General features: G+C 41.0%; 1 protein-coding gene across 12 annotated transcripts in view; it reads left to right on the top strand.

Moving 5' to 3' along the window:
• The window catches only part of PTPRM (protein tyrosine phosphatase receptor type M), a 690,156-nt gene that overhangs the window by 457,767 nt on the left and 211,013 nt on the right, over nucleotides 1-21,376 (top strand). For all 12 annotated transcript variants that reach the window (XM_034762641.1, XM_034762634.1, XM_034762636.1 and 9 more), the window contains one exon: nucleotides 18,972-19,104. In XM_034762641.1, coding sequence (XP_034618532.1) covers nucleotides 18,972-19,104 — 133 coding nt within the window. The remainder of the gene's footprint in view (nucleotides 1-18,971; nucleotides 19,105-21,376) is intronic.

The raw sequence follows: 21,376 nt of genomic DNA, 5'->3' as shown, positions 1-21,376 counted from the left end.
TTGTGTCTGGGTCAACTCCTCAAATGTGGTTAAAGGTCTAGATAGAGCTGCCTTGTATCCCGATTTCACAATAAAATATTTGACTTGTAAATTAAAATACAGGATCTTTATATTGTTTACATTATTACATATCTCTTGGTGTGATTTCAAATCAAGACCAAGGAACAGCTGTCCAAATTCAGTAATCTCAGCTCTTACCCACAGTGAATAGTCACTTTGCTGTTTCCTTAAGATAAACTCCGAATTATTAATTAAAAGGAAGAGGGCCTCGGTGATAGGAATTTAAAAAAATTATCCAAAGCTGCTAAGGTGGTCTAGATGAATTGGATGATTCTTTTATTTTTGGAGCCCTAGATATCTTTTTAATCAAACAATTACTATGAATAGCTACATTTGAGTTCCAGTATTTGAGTTTTACCCAGTGTTTGGATGGTTTATTTTAACCCAATTGATCGCATATTTTAATTGAGATGTATAACAAGAATAAGCCAAATTAGGGAAAGCTAGTCCACCCTACTTTGTAGACTTATACAGATCTATAGAATACACCCATTGTCTTTTGTGTTTCCATCTGAATTTTAATATTGCAGCCCGCCATGTTTTTAATATCACGTCAGGGATACCAACAGGGATACACTGAAACAAACATAATAACTTTGGAAGGACATTCCTGTTTACTGAGGCTATCCTACCTAGCCTAGAAATTTCATATTTATTCCATTCCTCCAAGTCTTTTATTACTGTGTTCCACAGTGGAGGTTAATTTCCTTAAAAAAATTAAGTTTCTACACCATATTTATTCCTAAATATTTTAAAGATTCCTTTACCCATTTAAATGTATGTATCTGACAACAGTTAGATGTGACTCTTTTGGGAAAATTTAATTCCTAAAGTTTCAGATTTATCATAGTTTATTTTGAAGCCTGAAACCTGCCCAAATTCAATTGTCCTATAACTTTTAATGAGGCTTCTGGATCCTGCAAAGAAACAAGGCATTGTCAGAAACAAAGCTATTTTGCATTTGGATGCACCTTACCAAGGTGCTATTTCTCATCTTTTTTGCAAGAGACTCCATTGCCAAAGCAAACAGGGGGGATAACAAGAAATCCTGTCCTGTATCCTAGACCTGGGGACCTAGTTGAAGAAAATTGTTGATGCCCGCGACCCAACAGAGCTGGGGATGAGGGTTTTGGGGTGTGAGAGGGGCTCAGGGCTGCGGGGTAGGGCTGAGAATGAGGGGTTCAGGGTGTGGGAGGGTACTCTGGGCTGGGACAGGGGGTTGGAGTGCAGGAGGGGGTCAGGGCTCTGGGCTGGGGGTGCAGGCTCTGGGATGGGGCTGGAGATGAGGGGTTTGGGTGCAGGAAGAGGTTTTAGATTTGGGGGGGCTCAGGGCTGGGGCGCAGGGTTTGGGCATGGCCTTACCTCCTAGGCGGGGGGCATGGGGCTCCGCGTGCTTCCCACCTGTCCTGGCACCGCAGACCACGCTGCGCCCCGGAAGCGGCCAGCAGCAGGTCCGGCTCCTAGGCACGGGCTCTGTGCAACTCTCGCCCGCAGACACCGCCCTCCTCCCCACCCCTGTTCCCGGCCAATGGGAGCGTGGAGCTGGTGTTCAGGGCGCAGGCAGTGCATGGAGCCCCATGGCCCCCCTGCCAAGGAGCCGGACCTGCTGCTGGCTGCTTCCAAGGCACAGTGTCGGAAAAGGTAAGCACTAGCCTGCCTTAGCTGGGCAGCACCGTTAACAGGACTTTTAACGCCCCAGTCGGCGGTGCTGAGCAGAGCAAGGTGACCCAGTGCCTTACATGCCGTGACCCAGTAGTGGGTCGCGACCCACGGTTTGAAAAACACTGCCCTAGACATATTAAAAGGAGGAGATTGATGATCATTAACCAATGCAGAGGCTCAAGAATAAGGAGATAAGGATGAACTGCCAATATAAAACTGATTTCCATAACCAAACCTTATCCAAATCTGTCTGTTACTCCCACTGCAACTGGTCGAGGGTTTTTTCAGTGTCCAAAGAAAGCAGGAAAAATAGCTAGAATTAACGTTATAGATCAAATTCAGAGTTCTTTTGATATTATCAGATAGACGACTACCAACAACAAACCCAAATTGGTCAGGGTGAACATATACGGGCAAGATGACAATTTGTTTGCTAGTATTTTAGCATCACATTAATTAAAGAAAGAGGTCTGTATGATACACATCAGGCATGATGAGATTGTTATGTTATCTTTGAGTTCACTTATTCTGAAAATTTTCCACCATCGATGACCTTTCTCCAAATTCGGAACGGTTATGATAATTCTAAAGTCAAACTTACTTCAGGAGGGGAGATCTGAGTCTCCTGCTATTTTGTTATTAACTTTACCTGTACTATAAATCGCAGCATTAAATTAACTGTAATGTTATATCCATTAAGTATACTTTATCCACATAGAGTAAAATATCCTGGGGGCTATACAGCCCAGCTTCCATTTAACTATATTCCTTTATCATTGTAACCACATGAATATAATATGCATTATTTATTTAAATGTCTTAGCAAATTATTTTCTTTGGGATCTGGACTGCTTCTTCTGCTCTCGTTTCTGTCATGGTGTATTCCTGCTGCATCTGTTTCGAGCAATTCCAGCTCTCTTCGCTCTCCTCAATTCCCAGTGATTTGTTGGTGACCTGTGGGACTGATGCCTTTGATCCCATTCAGATTGTTCGTGAGCTGATTTGTCTATTCCAGTGTCCATAAGTATCTGTTCCCCCTTCTTTTGGATCTGAGCTGGACATATTTGTCTTTCCATGTAATGGATAGTCTAGATGGGAACGCCCATTTGTATCTTCTGTTGTTCTTTCTAAGAATTGTGGTAATCTGGCAGAGTTCTCTTCACTTCTAAGGCCTTGGCTACACTTGCAAGTTACAGCGCTGTAAAGCCTCCCCCAGCGCTGCAACTCACTCCCCGTCCACACTGGCAGGGCACTTGCAGCACTGTATCTCCCTGGGTACACCGCTGCAGGTACTCCATATCTCCGAGAGGAATAACAGCTGCAGCGGAGTGGCTACGACTCACAGGTGTGAGTGTAAGCGCTTGCAGTGCTGTACTAATCACTTTGTCAAGTGGCCAATCCTCTCCATTGTTGTGACCGGCTGCAGGAATGCGGAAGTGCCGGTTTCAAAGCTCGTACCGCAGAGAAAAGCAAACAATTTGCAGCTTGCTTTGAGTGAGTAAACGAATGAGCAGGGGGCCGGGAGTTCGGAACTTGCAAAATAGAGAGCTGACGTGGTCCAAAAAGCACTCTCTCTCCCCCCCACACTCCCTGTCACAATCCACCTCCTCCCCCCGTTTTGAAAAGCACGTTCCAGCCACATGAATGCTGGGATAGCTGCCCATAATGCACCGCTCCCAACACAGCTGCAAATGTTGCAAGCGTGGCCACACCACTGCGCTGTCAGCTGTCAGTGTGGACAGACTGCAGCACTTTTCCCTACTCAGCTGTACGAAGACAGGTTTACCTCACAGCGCTGTACAGCTGCAAGTGTAGCCAAGGCCCAAGGGTTGAGGTTGCAAGATCAGGGAAAATTTGTATTGGCTGGTTAAGACTCATCTGTGGTTCAGTTCTCTCCCTCATTGCCCTCAGTATTTTATCCTTGTCTTCATAGTAGTGTAGATCGACAATCACATCTCTAGGTCTGGAGCCTGCTGGGGGCTTGGGGAAAAGGGATCTGGAAGCCCTTTCAATATGAATGTAATCCTTATAGTCGAGTTTTAATATGTCATGGAAAATATTGTTCAATGTGTCCAGCAATTTCTCCCTTCCGTCTCCTCTGGAATACTTTTAATCCTTGTGATGTTCTTGCATTCTCTATTTTCCATGTCCTCCAGTTTTAATTCTGTTCCTTTTTATCTTTTTTAATTATTTGGATTCTTTCATCTAGATTAATAATGCTGTCCCATTGCTCATTGAAATCTGCTTCCACTTCTGATATTTTCCAATTAATCTCATTAATTTAATTTTTTACATCTTTAATGTAAGCCTGGAACTCTTCCCTCATCTCCTTATTCATCTTTCTGGTTTGTAACAGCAGGTCTTCAGGTCAAACTTAGTGACAGATGCTTCTCCACTCCTCTCCATAGTTTGTTTGCTGGAGGGGGAGTTACTCTCTTTCATGGTCATGTCTTTGTTTTGTTTATTTGGAGGAAGAAGGGTGGGGGGGGTCTTTATATTGGAGGATTTCTGTCCTTTCACACACACATTTAGGTCTACTTATCTTTCCTCAGTGCTTGTTGCACCTTTCTGAAGATGGCTGCTCCCACCCCGCCCCGATTCACATGCACTGTGACATGATGAAACCTGAAGCACAGCTTTGGGTAACTAAGAATCCATGCTTTGTTGACAATACAACACCACTATTTACAGATGTTACTGAACATAGCCAGGAGCTTATTCTTGCCTTGATACTTCTACATAGCTCCCATTTGCATCTATGGGAGTTATGCAGAGTTATCAAGAGGAGAATGGATACCTTCTATTGTGAAATGTTAAAGCAACGTACAGGGTCACTTCCTTCCATGACAAGGAAGCAGTGTGAGCGAAGATCTCCATACTGAAATTCTTATCCCGTCTTTCCTTTAGAGCTCCAACATTTGCTATGCTGGTAGTAGTTTAAGGATTCTGATTGTCCCTGTTCAGCTGGGCAGAATGTAAAGCGAGAAGAACATTTTCTACTTTCTGCAACACCAGCTGAGTGCATTTTAATGGGCTGGAGTGTCGCTTGTGATTTATTGCCCTTTTTGTTCTTTTATATGTTATATTTGTCATTTTTGCTATGGCAGTTTCATTTATAAAACAATATAGTTACAAGAAAATGTTAAGGCGTGCCATGGGAGCCACTTTTTTTTTTTTTTTTGCAATGTACTACTGAGTCAAGTGTCAGGTATTCTCCTTCAGAAACAGTGCCGCAAAAGCAAGTAGTATTTTAAACATAGGCAAGTTTTCCACGTGTAGCACAAGCAAAGCAGCTAAAATTAAACAATTATACTGAGGGAGTATAATGATAACACTGATGGCTATTGTCATCAGAAATGCTGAAGTACAGCATCCAAGTGTAAACCTGCTCCATTTGTATAAAAATAGGAATCTGAATTGGTTAGAAGTCAATTGATAGTGTGGTAATGTCCACAATATTATGAATTTTGTTTCATTATTTTTATTGTAATAAGGATTTACTACAAGGTTTGGTGAGAATAAAATAGTAGCCTTAAATATGAATGTGGTATTATAATTACAGAACAACTAGAGGCATCAGTCAGGGATACAGGGCCATATTGTAATGAGTTACTATTATTTGAACAATGACTGTGTGGAAGGTTCTGTCATCAGTAGAATCAATACAGTGCTGCATGGTTAGGAGAATAGGGAACAAGATTTGGAGAACCCACGCAAGGAATCCTCCTTAGGTACTGCATGCATATAGTCACCAAAGGGACAGATTGACAGCAAGGGTAAAAAAGAATCACAAATCTACCAGCCATTTCCTACATGAGGATGTGGTGGATGCAACCAGAAACAAGCCTACTACTGCAGGCCATAGAATGTATCACCAGAAGCAGATCTACTGCTGCTTTGTGGCCTGGAAGAAGATGGTCATCCTTTCCCAGCCCCCAGAAAGGACTTTAGTCCACAACCCAGTTATTTAGGCTTTGCGCTGGAAAGTGAGCATTAGTGCATTTGCTCAGGAGAGCTGAAGATTGATGGATCATGTAATCAGTATGGAGGCTGTTTTCAATCCCTTAAAGACACAGCTAACTGATTTGGAATTTTGTGGATTTCAGACCAGGTCTCAGAGAAGAATTTGGCCTTACGTACTTGTAAAATGTCTGTTTTTGGCACAAAGGTAATTGAAGCCACCAAAACTTGCCCATTTTGTCCATTCTAATTTGAAAAAAATTCAGTTCAGTCAGTAATTTGCAATCCACTGTGAAAAAGGTTGTTATTTTTTTCCTTTCTCATCATTGTGAAAAATGCAAAGGTAAAAAACTTGAAGTAAAAGCAAAAAATATGAATGAGCTGAGCACAACAGTATAAACTATAACAAATTAGAGACATCTCTACCATTTGTATGGTACAGATTGACACTGTGTCTCATCCAAAATGTGTGAGCTTCAACAACAGACTGGAGTAGCAGCTAGTACAAATACAAGAGAATAAAATCATGAATTAATTTTTAGAGAATGTTTATGTATCATGTAATCTGCAATTTCACTCTTTATATGAAAAATTATGCCTCTGATTATTGCTTTCCAAAATTGAACATGTTCTGCATTACCCCACAGTAGAAAATTAAGGCGAGACAAGGAAAGAGTGAGAAATTCTGAAATGTAATCAGGATATAAAGAAAAAGCGTGTGAATTCAATTTTTTCCATCTGTAGTTTTTGACTATATTCATAAATTGTAAACAATAAGAAAGGCAATTTAAAGAGAACTTTGGACCCATTTGGGTAAGATAATATGTAGTTCTGAGGTTATCAGTACAAAGCATTAAGAGTGTATTACAATAAATAGAGGCTATAGTGGATAGAAAGGGACAGCAAGCAGGAGGGCGTTACTCTTTTGCTGTAACCAAGAGGACCAAAGGGCATGCCACTTTGGGCAAAATAATGTTATGATAGTGTTATCATATGACTCACATGGCTTCTGGATTCCATGACAAGAATTAAAATTTTAATACATAATATCTATGGCAACATTAACTCTTTGGAATAATTTTTCAACACTATGCAAGCAGGGCTGTCTCCTGGCACCAGCTGAGCAAGCTGGTGCTTGGGGCGGCAGACTGTTCGAGGCGGCATTCTGCCCAATACTAGGGCGGCACGGCTGCTTTTTTTGTTTGTTTGTTTGTTGTTCCGCTCCGGCTGCCCTGTAGGGGGTGGTGGTGCGGAGAACCAGAGCCCCCTGCAGGGCAGTCCTCTTCCTTCCCTCCCCGCCGACTGGAGCGGAGCCCTCGCAGCAGGCGGCAGGAGGCGGCGCAGCAGGAGGGGCCACGTGGCAGTGCCCCTGCTGTAGCCCTGGCCGCCCCCTTCTCTCCCGCCTGCTCTCTCCCTCTCCCCCACCCTTCCCCCAGCCTGGTCCCCCTGCTCCGGCCGCGCTGCAGGTGGTTTTTTTTTTTTTTTTTTTTTTTNGTCTTGCATACAGGGCCGGCTCTGGCTTTTTGGCCGCCCCGTTTTTTTTTTTTTTTTTTTTTTTTGCTTGGGGCGGCCAAAAAGCCAGAGCCGGCCCTGTATGCAAGACACCACAATTGTTGTTAAGGGGAGTTGCACACCTAATTCCCCATGCATTATACTGAAAATGTGCGTCTTTAATAATGGGAGTTAGACTGTGATAATAGATGACTTTAGAACACTGTAATTGTTAGGGTGGCCATTAAGAGTGTGTGTGTGTGTATTTTCAAACATATTTCTCCTAAACTTTAAACTTTCATGTACTTTTTCCTCATTTCACTTCCCATTATTGCTGATAACTAAGAAGTTTGTATGTAAATAGAAACATCTCAAGTGAGCCAGGGCTGATTTACAGTTTTGCATCAAAACCATATGGATTTTGCAGTCTCATGGTTCTGAAGACATACCGGGCAAAATGCAGCAATTTTGACTAAGTTCTGCTTTCATCTTTTCTATTAGTTCAGACTTGAAACTTAAAGTGAAGCACAGGAGGAGATGCAAACTTGTGTAAGTCAGAACCAAAGAAATTATACATGAAAACCCTGTGAAGCAAAGTACCCATATTTCATACAAGCCTAGTTTTGGTATCATCGAATAAGACAGCTTCTGTTTATGACTAATTATTGTGATAATTAGCAGTGAAGGGAAAGGAACTATAGAAAAAAAGTACTATTTAAAGTATTCTTGCTAAAATGTGATCGCTTAGAAAGTTTCCCCTGGTCCCTAAAAGACTGCAACCAATTTATGAGAAATGAAGCGTAAATCAGTAATAAGCAATTATGCAGTCAGAGGGGTCTATTCTTGTTGATACATTTAACATTGCTTCAATTTGGACAGCTCTTTTATTGCCAAAACTGCAAATGTTTCTGAGATTTGCACAAATATAGCATTAGTACTGTAATCTAGCTACAGAGGCAGATTTCTGTGGGATTATTTTTCTCCCTCCCTTATACTTTTTAACTCCAGTTTCTGTTCCCAATCTTCTCTTTTTCTCATCCAAAAATTGGATGAAACCTTCTACAGCAATGTATTTTAAACTTGAAATTGAATGGGAACGAAAAGAATAATGAAAAGACATTTTGTCTTTTTGTCCAAAATTTTAAAAAGGAAGTCTCTTGCATATTTTTATTCTATCACAGATAATACTTCCTTGCTCTTGTAAGCTGTGGCCTCCATTATGCCCTCTTCCAAGGAAACCCACAAGTTGGGAATGGAGGAGTCAGGGAATTATGAGAGACTGACTTTGCAATATTACTAGTGAAGCCTCTTAATAGATGGCAAGTAGACTGGGGGTGGTGATTGTGGAGTAGACAGAGTGCAGACGTTCAATCTATACATGGGGAAATGACAACTTAGATTGGAGATGAAAAGCTGTCCAGTTTTAGAGCTGGGGGACTCAGCACTGCCGTGCCCTGCTGCTTCCTGCCCCGCCCCCGGCCGCACAAAAATAGAGCTTGCTGCCATTGACAGTGGGATTGAATGCCCTTTGGATTTAACTCTCATTTGGCAATCTGCAGGGGTATCCGAAGACAATTCTCCTTTAGGTGAAAACCCAAACTTCCTAGCCACAAAATCCCAAAGAACTCCAGTTAATCAGCTTCCATTGGATACCAGGTTCTTTGCCTGCACTCCTGTGGCAGGTCTGCTGGACGCGGCCTCTTCTGTTCATGGAAGCATTGGGAACAATCTAGCTACCTGTGTCCATGCTAGCAAAGCAAAGTGTCTTCACTGGTTAAGTTTCAGCCTGTGCAGCTCGCTGAGATCCCAGAGGTGTGGGAGAACTGTATTCCACAGCCTGTGATCTGGTCTCATGTGTTTCCCTCCTGGTGATGGTAAACTGAGGTAGGAGAGGGTGAGCGCCTATTGGGCATTGCCATTATCTCTCCTAAAGAGAGCAGAGTGCCAGTTATCCTTGAGGAAGCTGTCACGTATCCGAGGCTCAAGACACATGCTCTTGACACTGATAATCTGGCTAGCTGTAAACCCATTTTCAATCTTTTTCTGTGTAAGATAGTGGAGAGGTGGAAGCAAGACAAACTCATAGGATGTCTGATTTTCTTGACCTTTCTTATTCTAGTTTCAGGCCTAGGTTTGGCACAAAAACTTTATTTGTGTGTTGGTCAATGATCTCCCCCAGGCAATGGGTGAAGATCAGATGTCCAACCATGATGATGATCATTCTAACTACTGCCTTCGTAGCACTGACCATAAGGCAGTGATGACTTGCCCGTGGACCATAGAAGGAATGGGTGGGGTTACTCTGGACTAAAGTCGATTCCTTTCTTTCACAAGTGAATTTGGGATGATACATTTCTGCCCCAAGAGGTCATCTAGGCAAGTGCCCCAAGTTGAGGGAGGATTAAATATACCTAGACTCCCGGAGAAGTGTTTGTCTAACCTATTTTTAAAAACCTCCAGTGATGGGATTCCATAACTTCCCTGGGCAACCTATTCCAGCACTTAACTATCCTTATAGTTAGAAAGTTTTTCCTACCTAAATCTCTCTAGCTGCAGATTAAGCCCATTGCTTCTTGTCCTACCCTCTGTGAACATGGAGAATAATTGATCACTGTCCTCTTTATAACAACCTTTTACATATTTGAAAATTGTTAACAAGTTCCCCCTCAGCTTTCTCTACACTATACATGTTCAGTTCTTTCAACCTTTCCTCATTTTGTTTTATAAATCTCTCACAATTTTTTGGTGTTCTTCTCTGGACTGTCTCCCATTTGTTCATATCTTTCTTAACGTGATGTAGTTGAACACTTTACTGTGCCTTGGAGCAGGGCCTCTTGTAGACAGAATAGGGCCAGATTCCACAGCAACAACCGCTATGTTTCTCAACAACATTAACTTATTTTATTATCATGAAATATCCTCCCCTCTAGTCCCCCATGTCTTTGCTCTCTCACTAACACACACAACTATGGCACACAGATGAAAATGCTAATTGATGTACAATTTGTCTTTTCTTCTTGAGGATTGAATGTTTTCCCAGAGGCAACTCAGCTACCTGGGTCTTGGTTCCTGTGATGTTGCCCAGTTAGTTTAGTCTAGATTAATCTCCCCATATGTGCCAGGGAAATGGGGAGCTTGTAGCTGGCTGCAATGACACATCTCCCTTCTCTGGGTCCCAAGTGATATGCTGTTTTCAAGCCAGCTTTCCTCACCAGTCTGCACTTCTGGTTTCCCCATTCCATGGGTGCATGTTGGACTCCAGTTCTGGTGGAAGCCTGCAGTGTGATAAAATTAACTTTTCCTCTGGAGAAAGCTGGACAGCAAGAGGCAGGCAGGGTGACAAGAAACAAAATGGCTAGCTACAACAAACTGGCAAAGTCTATGGGAAAATTGCGGAATTCCATAGTGTCTTGGTAAAATGCCAAATTCCATTGCTTACAGAATCTAAGTCCATAGGGCAAGACCCTGATTGAAATGAATAGGGCAGTTTACACCTCTTAGAGTTATTGTTTCAAGCTCCCAGCAGACTCACTTGGACATCACGGCGACAGTTTGCAGGGTGTTGGTGTTTGAGTGGTGATCTTCACAATCAAAAGAAATATTTATTTCTAATGAAAGCTCAGATTCTAGATTACCCTTCTATGGAAGGAGGTAAAATCCATGGCAAATGATGTGGAAGTGGAATCATGGAATGCAAGTGACCTGGCATTTGGAGCATGAATGAGAGCTAGCTACCTAAGTCTAAAGTGATGGAAGTGGATTGTCATAGCCTCCTATTGCCGTTCCTTGAGTCCCCTTGATTGGAGGCATGATCTCACCATACAACTCGTGTGATTGCAATTCATGGGATCTTGTTAGACTTCTGCCGCACTTAGATGACCAGATAGCAGCTGTAAACCCAACTGCTTCTTTGCATGTGCAGTTGGCCAAGAGGCTTTTACCTTTTATTTCTGATATAGACTTTGCTACTATAACCCATGTTTTTGTCACTTTAGGATTAGAGTCTTGTAGTGTGCTCTTCAATGGCTGATACTTTTTGGCATGTCCACCCAAGAAAAATGTATGTTTTATCACATGATAAAATGTACTTTTTTCCTTGTCCTTTAAGGCCTGTACATTATTTGAAAATTTAAGCTTGTGGAGAATGGGGCTTCCTGCTTTTCAGCAAGTTATCTGTACAAGAGCACAGCATCACAGCTCTATGCTCTGCACTGGCTGCTTATTAGTTTACTGATATAGTGTTAGGGTGTTGATTATGACCCACCAATCCCTAGTGGTCTGAGGTCTGGCTACATGAGAGACAAGATCTCCCTCCTTTTACCCCCTTATTTCCAGCACAGGGGAGTGTTTGGGACTATTTTATCACCTTGTGAAGAAGGGAATCTTTAATTTTTGTTAGACTTTCTTGTTGATAAAAGGAGCTATTGGAAAGTAATTTCTTTCCACGAGGAAAGGGGCATTATTGTGGGGCATTTTGTGTTCACTTACTTTTCCACCCTGTCCTAAGATTTGGCAATTGTAAACCAAGAAGTGGGTCAGAGATTCTAGTACGGGGGGGAGGAGGGGTTGTTAGTAAGAGTGGAATAAGTTTTTTTGTTTTGGTTTTGGTTTTTTTGGTGCTTTGTTGTGTGGCTGGTTGTTTGGGGAATAATCGGGGTTGATTTAGTTTGAGGGGCTGTTTTAATTTTCTTCCTTTTCTTTTTTTGGTTTTAATGGATTGGCTTTTTAAAATTATGTGTAGGCCCCTGAAGTTTTAAGGAGAGGTGTTTAAATAAATAGCCCCGTGACAGGCGCTAAAGCTAATCACAGGAGTGTAGATCAGGTGAGGCCAAGGGATGTACATCACGTTGGCAGTTGGGTTTGGTTATGGCAATTATGAATGTTATTTCTTATGTTTACCTAAAGTATAAATGTTTAAAAAACAAACAAACCCTACTTTGTGTTCACATGCCCCCAAAAGTGAGTTTACAATTACAACCAAATTGAAAATCAAACAGATTACGCATATCCATCAGTGACACTTTTGCATTTCTTTTCGTGCTGTTCTCCATTTTTTTTTTTTACGTCTTTGCACCAGTGAGGAATGTCATAAACAAAGTTAATAATTCATAATTAGTGTTAGGAAGCTGCTGTTATTTTGATAGGCCTTTTCTGATAGACTCCTTCTGCTTAGGGACTCTGAATTTAATTGTATCACATGACTTGACACCTTTATTCAGGGTCTGTTCATACGACATATTTTCATGAGCATATGCGCATAGACACATGCCCCAGCATGACTTTTACTAAAGTACAAATCTCTGTTAATGGAGGAAAGACAACTGAGCATCAGTATATAGTGTAAAATAATCACAAATAAAAAAGCAAATACTCTGCCATGAAAATTAGGGGCTCTGTTCTCCCTACACAGTATGTGAGTAACTCACCAAAACAGAAAAGATCGAATGGGAGTTATCATGTTATAGTGAGGGAGAATCAGGATACAGAGATTTCAGCACTGACAGTTGGCTCGGTACTAAACAAAACACAGAGAAAGACACATTTCCTGCCAAGCAGAGAATACCATCTACAACTGAGCATTTGGCAAGGGAACAACAATGCAGAAAGGGGAAATACTGTAAAAAGAAAATAGACCTTAAGCCAGTGAGTTTGCAAAACTAATATATTCAAGACATGGGCTAGAAAGGGGAGAAAAATCGATCAAAACCACCTTCTGTCACAAATTATACCCTGTCCAGGGTCTATCAACACCTCATAACTTCAACCACAGGGACAAAAAAGCAGTACATTTTTCAAAGAAGAAATAAGGATGTTGATATGAAAGCAACCAATGAAGTGTGTTGGGGTGGGAGGCTTTCTACCGTTGCTGGAATTCTGCCGGGAGTAATGAAACAAAGACTTTTGTGAGCAGAATACATGCTGGTTAGCAGATGAGGACTGAATGTCAGTTGTTTACAGTACAAACAGACTAGCTGGGGTGATAATTCATTTAATCTACACATTTGTATGTCTTTTGGATCTTCTCCAGGATAGTCTAAAATCCTGGCGTCTGGACCAAAATTTAAACTCAAATAGCAAGTGCTTTGGACTTGCTTGTTGTATCTTTGTAGCAGTGCCTTTTCTGCCACCGACTTAGAAATTAGAGTTCAATCATTCACTTTCATGAAAAAAAACATATGAGGGGGAAATTGGCATGGAGTTTTCTAGCCAATATCCTCTCCAGGAGGGAGTTAGTTTTTTATCAGCCCATGGAAAAGAGTTGGCCTCCTAAGAATGTGGATTCCAAGGTTCAACAGGGATCACTACTCTGTGGATCTCTTTGCATTCACAAGGAGGACCTACCTCTCTACAATGCTCTTTTCCCTTTCAGCAGCATAACTCAGTCAGGAGAAAGCTATTGATATGCTTTTATATTTTATCACAGCCTAACTCTCTACCACCAACAGCAAAGTTACCTGGTTGTCTGGTTTTCCCACAAGCATCTTCACTTTCCTGCCCTCCAGCATGAAGCGTCCTACCCAAACTCTTCCATAAAGACACTGCCTTGTACTCCTTCAGGCCCCTCCTCAAGACCTACGGTGATGCTTACAGAAGTGCCAAGTCATAACAGCTAGCTGGATAGGCAGAAGGAATTAATTATACCCATTGTGCCCTGTGTAAATATATTTTCTTATAATTGTTTCCCTCCCTCTCCCATTTCTTCTGATAGTTTGTGACATTCACTTGTTACAGCTTGTCTTAATTAGACTGAACCTCTTTGGGGCAAAAGCTTGTTTTGCTCTGTGTTTGAATTGTTCCTAGCACAATGGGGTTCCCAATCTGATTTGGAGTTTCTAGGTGCTACTAAAATATCAGTTGTAATAATAATAATACCTTCCCTACCTACTCTTGTGCTTTGCTGTGTCCTTGGAAGCTTTGGGGGTCTTTAAAGCCAAATTTTCTGATCTTTTCAATCTTGTTGCTATGTGGCAGTGACAGTAGAGCCCTTGGAATGGATAATCAAAGGCAGCACCACAGGTCTGTGCCTCCCATTTTGCATGATTCCAACTGCCTAATCACAATGCAGCTGTCACACAGGGGTATAACATTTCATTTCCCTGACCTGCTCTGTGAAATGAGTTAAAGGTAGGTGCTGAAAAGCGATAATACTTGGATCATGCTGCCTGCATAATAATTTGATTGCATGCCTCAAAAGAGTATGAAATCTTGTAGGTGTGATTATTAATTTTTCCCCAGGGAGAAGAAGATGGACATTTACCAGTTTCTGTGTAACACAGGTCACTAGTTAAAGAAAAAAAATCATGGGCTGGTTAATAACAGGAAAAGTAAGTTTCATTGGAGATTGAGATGGTCTAGACTACCTGTGTTATTATCTAGGAGGCATTTAAACTTATCCATTACATCAGTCAAGGAAATACCTGTAAATGAAATTTATCTGGAAAAAATTTCGGAAATGACTTACTGAGCAAGTACGGTTAGAGAGCATAAAGCTGCAGAGTGGAAGTAAAGAGACACCCAATTGGTCAGCCTTGAGTGGGAAATAAAGTGGAGATCCATCTGCTTTAGTTAAAGGAAGGGATTATTTGTTGGTGTAAATAAACAGCAGAAAAATCTTAGAGGTTTTGAATGAATTGCTTTAGTCAGAATAACTGAAGTTGTTTTGGGCAGTTGTTGTTTTTATCCCATTCCTTTGTTGTGCTTGTTTGTAAGTATGACTGGTAGGCCATTGGGATAGGATTATTTTAATTATTGCTTCTTCATATACAGTGGCCCAGTTATCTCTCTTAGTAGACATTTCATAAAAATCCCCAAACAAGCAAGTTCAAGCTTTATTAATTTAAAACAAACATAAGGTGTTTGTTCTCTCTCTCTCTCTAATATTATTTTGATTTTATCTGGTGGAGGGCTCTTTTATTATTCAAGAAAATTATCAAATTGTGAAGCAAATTCAAACAAGTTTACATTCTATTTAAAAGAATTAGATTATATTTTCAAGTTAATTCAAACAATTTTCTTAACTCCAATTTTAATAAGGCATGAGTAATACACTACTTATTTACCCTTACTTTACAAGCAAGAGGCTATTATTGTTTATCATTATTTATTAACCACCAGCATTGTGCTTGTCTCTTTACAGACCACAGGGAATGAGGCAGCTCCTGCCTAAATAGATAAACAAAATTATTCAGACACAAAGGGGCAAATCCTTCCCACAGTACCTAGACAGAGTAACTTGGCTGGGCCCTGGGAACTCTGTTGGGGGAAAGAGAGGAATTTTCCACCAACTTCTTCCAGCCATGGAACAGTCACAGGATTGTTTTGCAGGAGTTAATTCAAGAATTAAAAGTAGCTGAGCCACTAAGTAATAGTGACCATAATATTATTAGGTTCAACCTCCTAATGGGAAATAAGATACCAAAAAGTGACATTAAACTTGATAAAGGGAGACTTTAATAAAATGAAGAGGCTAGTCAAAAAGGCCCTAGAGTCAAAAGTAAATGAAGTAAAATCCTTACAGGTGGCATAGTTAAGAAGACATTAACTGATTCCTACAAGACGTGTACCACTGAACAAAAACAAAATCAGGAAGCATGATGTAAGCCCGTCTGCCTAGATGGCAAATTTTGAGAGGTTATTTGAGCCAACTAGAGATCTTTCAAAATCTGGAAATCTAACCCCAGTGAAACCAGTAAACAGCAGGCAATATGTAACAGGGAAATTAAGAGGGATAAGATGGATTTTGAACAACAAATGGGTATAAAACAAACATGAAATTCTTTTAATAGATCAGAACCAGGAAGCCTGGGAAAGAAACTCACTGGGTTCACTGGATCACCAAGGGAGAAATTAAGGAATGAAAGAACGTTGCTCACAAGCTAAATGATTTATTTGCATCAGTCTCCACCACAAAAGATGTTAGGGGATATACCTATAACACACTTTTCTGGTAATAAAAAATGAGGTACTATCACAGATTGAGATGTCAGAAGAAATTGATGGAGCTAATTGATAATTTAAAAAGTAATAAGTCACCAGACCCAGATGCTATAAATCTAAGAGTTCTGAAGGAGATTAAGTATGAAGTGGCTGAGCAGCTAACAAAAATATGCCATCTCTCATTAAAAATAGCTATGATACTGGAGGATTTGAAGGTAGCAGATCTTGTAACTATATTTTTAAAAGGCTCCATGGGTGATCTGGGCAATTACAAACTAGTAAACCTTATATCTGTACCTGCCAAATTGGTTAAAACTGTAATAAAAATAGTGTAATAAAATGCCAGGACTGTTAGATCATGATATAACAGAGTATAACCAGCCCAGGTTCTGTAAAAGAAAATTATGTCTCACGAATTTCTTAGGATTTGTTGTACTTGATAAAATAAAGGATACAAGAGAACCAGCTGACGTAATTTATTTAGATTTTAAATAGGCCATTGGCAAAGTCTCTCACAAGAGGCTACTAAAGAAACTAATAGTCATGGGGTGAGAAACAAAGTATCGTCATGAATCAGAAATTGATTAAGAGACAGGAAAAACATTTATACTTTATTTTTTATTTCGAATTTCTTAGAAATAATAAAACTGTCATACAACTTTATACAATTCTCTGCCAGAGAGTTTTTAGTGTTTGCCAGCCACTGGCAACGCTTCAGTTCTGTCAGTTTGTTGATGTTTGGCCTCAGTGACTGAGCAGTTGAAACCTTCAGGATTGCAGAAGGTGTGCATCAGATAGTTGTGTTTGGTATTTTGATGTGGAAAAAAGTGACGCTGCTTCCATGGCTGACTCTGCCTGGCGACTAGTGATGGTATCTCTGTTCCTCTCCCTCAGCCAGTGGGAGCTGCAGGGGGCGGCGCCCGCAGCAGACATTGCCAGTATCGTGTCTGCATGCGTCTCTCCTCTGCGGGCCGCAGTGGGGAGGTTCTCAGGCTGGGACTTTGAGACCCCTGGCTTAGATCTTGCTATTGTTTCAATTCTCATTTCCACTTGCTATAAACTCCATATCTTCCCTTGTCATTTATATCATCCTTGATTCAGTGTTTCCGACCTGCCATTTTCAGCTCAACAGCTGTTTTCTGCATTAAGAAGGTACAGTAGGTATCTTCTAAGTATGTAGCACACTTTGAGTACTGTATAAATTATAATAATAGGAAGCTTTTTTTAAAGAAATCCCTCATATGATACAGGGGAATTAAAAACAGGATTGTTTAGAACAAAATGTTATGCATATCTGTTACAGAAAATATAGAGCCTGATTCCGCTATCCTTACACATACTGAGTTTTACTAGTTCAGAATTCCCATTTATTTCAGTGGGACTATTTCATAGTAAGATATTAGCCGTAGTAAACATGGTGGAATTGGGCCCATAGATAGTAAATATCTCTAGCCCATTATGTTTACAATACACCCTGGCAAGAATTTTCAAACAAACTTAGCACCCACAGTTGGTTCCAAATATTCAGAAGGGCTCAGCTCACATTTAGGCACCAGTAAAAGTGGCCAGATTGTCTCATCTGATGCACTAAGCTCTTTCCAAAATCTGATCCATAAGTGTCTCAACGGGAACTGCTGGATGCTGACCACCTTTGAAAACCTGGCCCTGATTGTGGGAGAGGAGCAGAGGAAAATTTGGCCCCGGGTAAAATCCTCACCTTAGCCATTTTTCATAAAAAGGCAAATAAAAGGACAAGTAGACAACAACTGTGCCTTTCAGTGCCCCTAATGAAACCAGGAGACTGTGATGGGAATGCTAGTTCTATAATATTATAGTTTAATTGCATTTTACCTCCCCTGCTTTCCCCATCCAAAAAAAAAGCTGTAATAAGAAAACTGATAAATAAATTCCTATTTCTAGGACTATCTGTCCACTTTGTAAAGGTGACGTAGTGCCTCAAACGATAAATATGTGACATTTTGATTTTAAAAAGTGTAAGTTCTCAAAAAATATATATTCAGTTTAGTGAATTGAACATTATGTCCTTAACATTTTTCATCCTGAACTCATTTAGTGGAGGAAATGGATATTTCATCAGACATGGATTTGACGTTCCATCACATTATACAGTAAACAATACAAATGGTGGGTTTTTTTAAATGGGGAAGCTGGAAAAGCTAAGACAGTAGCTGCTGCAAGGCACTGGTTATCTCATTTAAACAGATATTAAATGTGGGTGCCAGTGGTGTGATCATCAGCTGCTTCCCACTTTGTGAATAAATTGCTTAGAAGGAGTCTTTTGCTTACCAGATGTGACCTAGATTTAGATTTCCAAAGGCAAAAAAAAAAAGGTCTATTGTACAAAAAAACAATTGCTGGTAAAACGCGTGGTAAATGAGCTTATCTCACTTTTCCAGGTGTTTAAGCTAATATGTTATGGAATTACTGCTTCATTTATGAAAAATAATTAAGGAAGATGTTCCAGCAAATCAAATTAGGATAAAGGCTTAGGATAGTTATTGTGGTGTTAGCAAGTTTTTAAATGGCAGAAAGAACAGGGAGCCAACACAGATAATAAAAATATAGAAAATTGTATGTGTGAAGAGGGTCTTATAAAAGGGTCAGGCGTGGGTGTAGTATCCATCTTGTGCTGTGGTTTAGCAAAATATTGTAGAACAATATGAACAATTACATTCCTTCCAGTGCATATGAGACCAGTTTTTTAAAAAAAAATCAAAGCATTGCTGTCTGTCGGCTCTGATAAGGCTTATTACTATGTATGTTAAATGTAACAGGAGAAGAAAGTGTAATGTGTTTGTTCTTTTTCCCCCCCTTTTCTTTTAAATCCGCTACCTTCATAGGAGCTGCTACTCGAAAACCAGACCCAGAGCCAGAGAAGGAGACAGACCATACTGTTAAAATCGCTGGAGTCATTGCAGGCATCTTGCTGTTCGTTATTATATTTCTGGGGGTTGTGTTGGTAATGAAGAAAAGGTGAGCAGTTAATATATGTTTTCTATGTGCATATTTGTGTCAGAGCATCTCCTACAGCAGTTTTCCATGTAATTCAGGTAAATGTATCCAGCCACCTTGCTGCCCTTTACCACAGAGTTAAGGAAATGCTGCTTATTTTCCCTGAAGCCTTGTGGCATTTTGTAAAACTGTGCTATATGAATTTTTCATCTTGCAGCACTTTTTTATGAATTAAGGTTTGTGGCTTTGTTATAAAAGAAAAACAACCGAAGGTTAATGATTCTAGCATTGTACATATTACTACTGCATGATGGGCCCAAATAATGTAAGAACAGTATCTCTGTCCCAGAAGGGCAAGCCTCGTCTCTATGCAGCAGCTCAGCTGAAAGTTAGATATTAGATGATTCCCCACAGAAATCTGAGGAAGTTGCCCATCTTGAATATGAAAGAAATGCTCCGTCTAAATAGAAAGGGAATGGGGGAGCTGAGATGAATTGTGGTATGGATTAAGTCTATATTGTTCTGTGCAGATTTCATTCCATGAAAACAAATGAAAATGGTTCTCTTGGAAAGATGCTGGATGTTTCCAAAAGTAGGTTTAGCACACATGCGTTCGGGTTTTGTGCTTTCTACATCATTAGAAAACTGCTATAGCAATAGAGGTAGCTGCCTCTGTTTTAAATGGAGAAACCTACTTCCTTTCTGAATACCATCACAGCATAAAGGGGTGAGGAAGGGAGAAAACTGCAAGTTTCTAGCAGCTAGGACATTGAAAGTTTTGTTGCCTATGTTGGGAGAATTTCAGTAGTAAGTTGAATCAAGGTTTGGCCATCTACTCTGAGGTATGAAAGAGTTTGCAGCTATGGTGTTCGGGTTGGGGGTAGTTGAAGGAGTGGGTGAGTAGGGTTTGGCAGCTTGAAGAGGGGTTGGACTATGAATGTTTGTCCTTTGAGTGCTCATCTCTTACCCTTTTCTTCCAATCTACCTCCACTTAACTTCCCTGGAACTCCCCTCTGGCCTCCCAATCACAGTCCAGTGTTCCCTTCCTTAAAGGAAATTCAGGCCCACTTGTGTTGGCCCTAGTCTACTGCTTGCAGGCTGGTGATTGAACTGTGTGCGTACCAGTAGTGTGTAATAGGTCTGGGATTTTTCCAGACCTGGAGCACATTGAGCAATTGGTGATAGTGCCAGGCTTGGAGCACCTCAGATGCACATTTAAATAGCTGGCAGGCAGGTCGTGCACTGGGAAACAACACAGAGCCAGCTGGGCCCCAGTTTTCTTTAAGATAGAGGGGGGCAGTGGAGGGAAGAAGAGAGTCCTGGAAAGGGAACTGTGAGCTCCCCCAGTGGAGGGGGAGTGACCACTACAGGAACTAGACGAGGCAATGAGGGACCATCACAGAGAAGAGAGGAAATTTGAGTCCAATCTAAATAGTATCTGGGACACTGGAGCAGTCCTGCAAAACCCAGACATTCCCAGTAAACTCCTGGGTTTATAATCCTGTGTAGCAAGAGTAAAATCTTTTCTGAAATGCAGTACCTTCTCCTTCCATACATTTGCTTTTAATTCTTTGCTGCAATCATACTTTCCATTTTAACTATAAAAAACGAGGCCCAAAAGCCCTTCCCTGGAGCCAGACATAATGCTGGCATGCAGTGATTAAGGCTCTCCACATTGCTTTGCCAGTCCTGCATCACTTAATCCTGACCTACATGCGACACCCTTCTTAGTCCAGTTCTGAGCTTCTCCTGAGCCCAGATTGCCATTTTTTATCAAATTGTGCCAAAGTGTAGAGTAATTCTAGTTGAGAGAGAGACTCCTGCAAAGGCTCTTCTTGCCTCCCAGGGAGAGCTGGCCAGGAGCAAAGGAAGGGTTGCTTGGGTCCTGCTCTCTCCACAGTCTTTCTGTTGGCAAATGTTGGTCCCTCAGCTGCTCCAGTGGTTGTTGCTTTGCTGAGGCCTTTTATAAGCCAATCCCTGGGCAATGGGGAGGCTCCAGTCCCATGTAGTTGGTGGCAGGTGTGGGTAGGGCACTTGGTTCTCTTCCCCCTCTCCCCATTGACATCATTTGGGACAAATGTTCTTAGTGATTGAGACAAGTCTGCTAGTGATTAAACGGAAACCACTAAGGCCTATTTACAGTAACCATGTCCGGGAACTCTGTTACAAAATGTCCCTTGACATTGTTAGAACGCCATTCTATCTTGTAGTGTAGATGGGTCTTATGGATAACTAATGTTTAACCATGTCCCTGAACCACACTGCAGGCTTGAACAGAGACTGTAGAGTACAG

Source organism: Trachemys scripta, chromosome 2 (genome assembly GCF_013100865.1).
Source record: "Trachemys scripta elegans isolate TJP31775 chromosome 2, CAS_Tse_1.0, whole genome shotgun sequence".
Lineage (NCBI taxonomy): Eukaryota > Metazoa > Chordata > Testudines > Emydidae > Trachemys > Trachemys scripta.
Note: the sequence above shows the minus strand (reverse complement) of the source record. Positions and strands in the feature narration are given on the sequence as shown.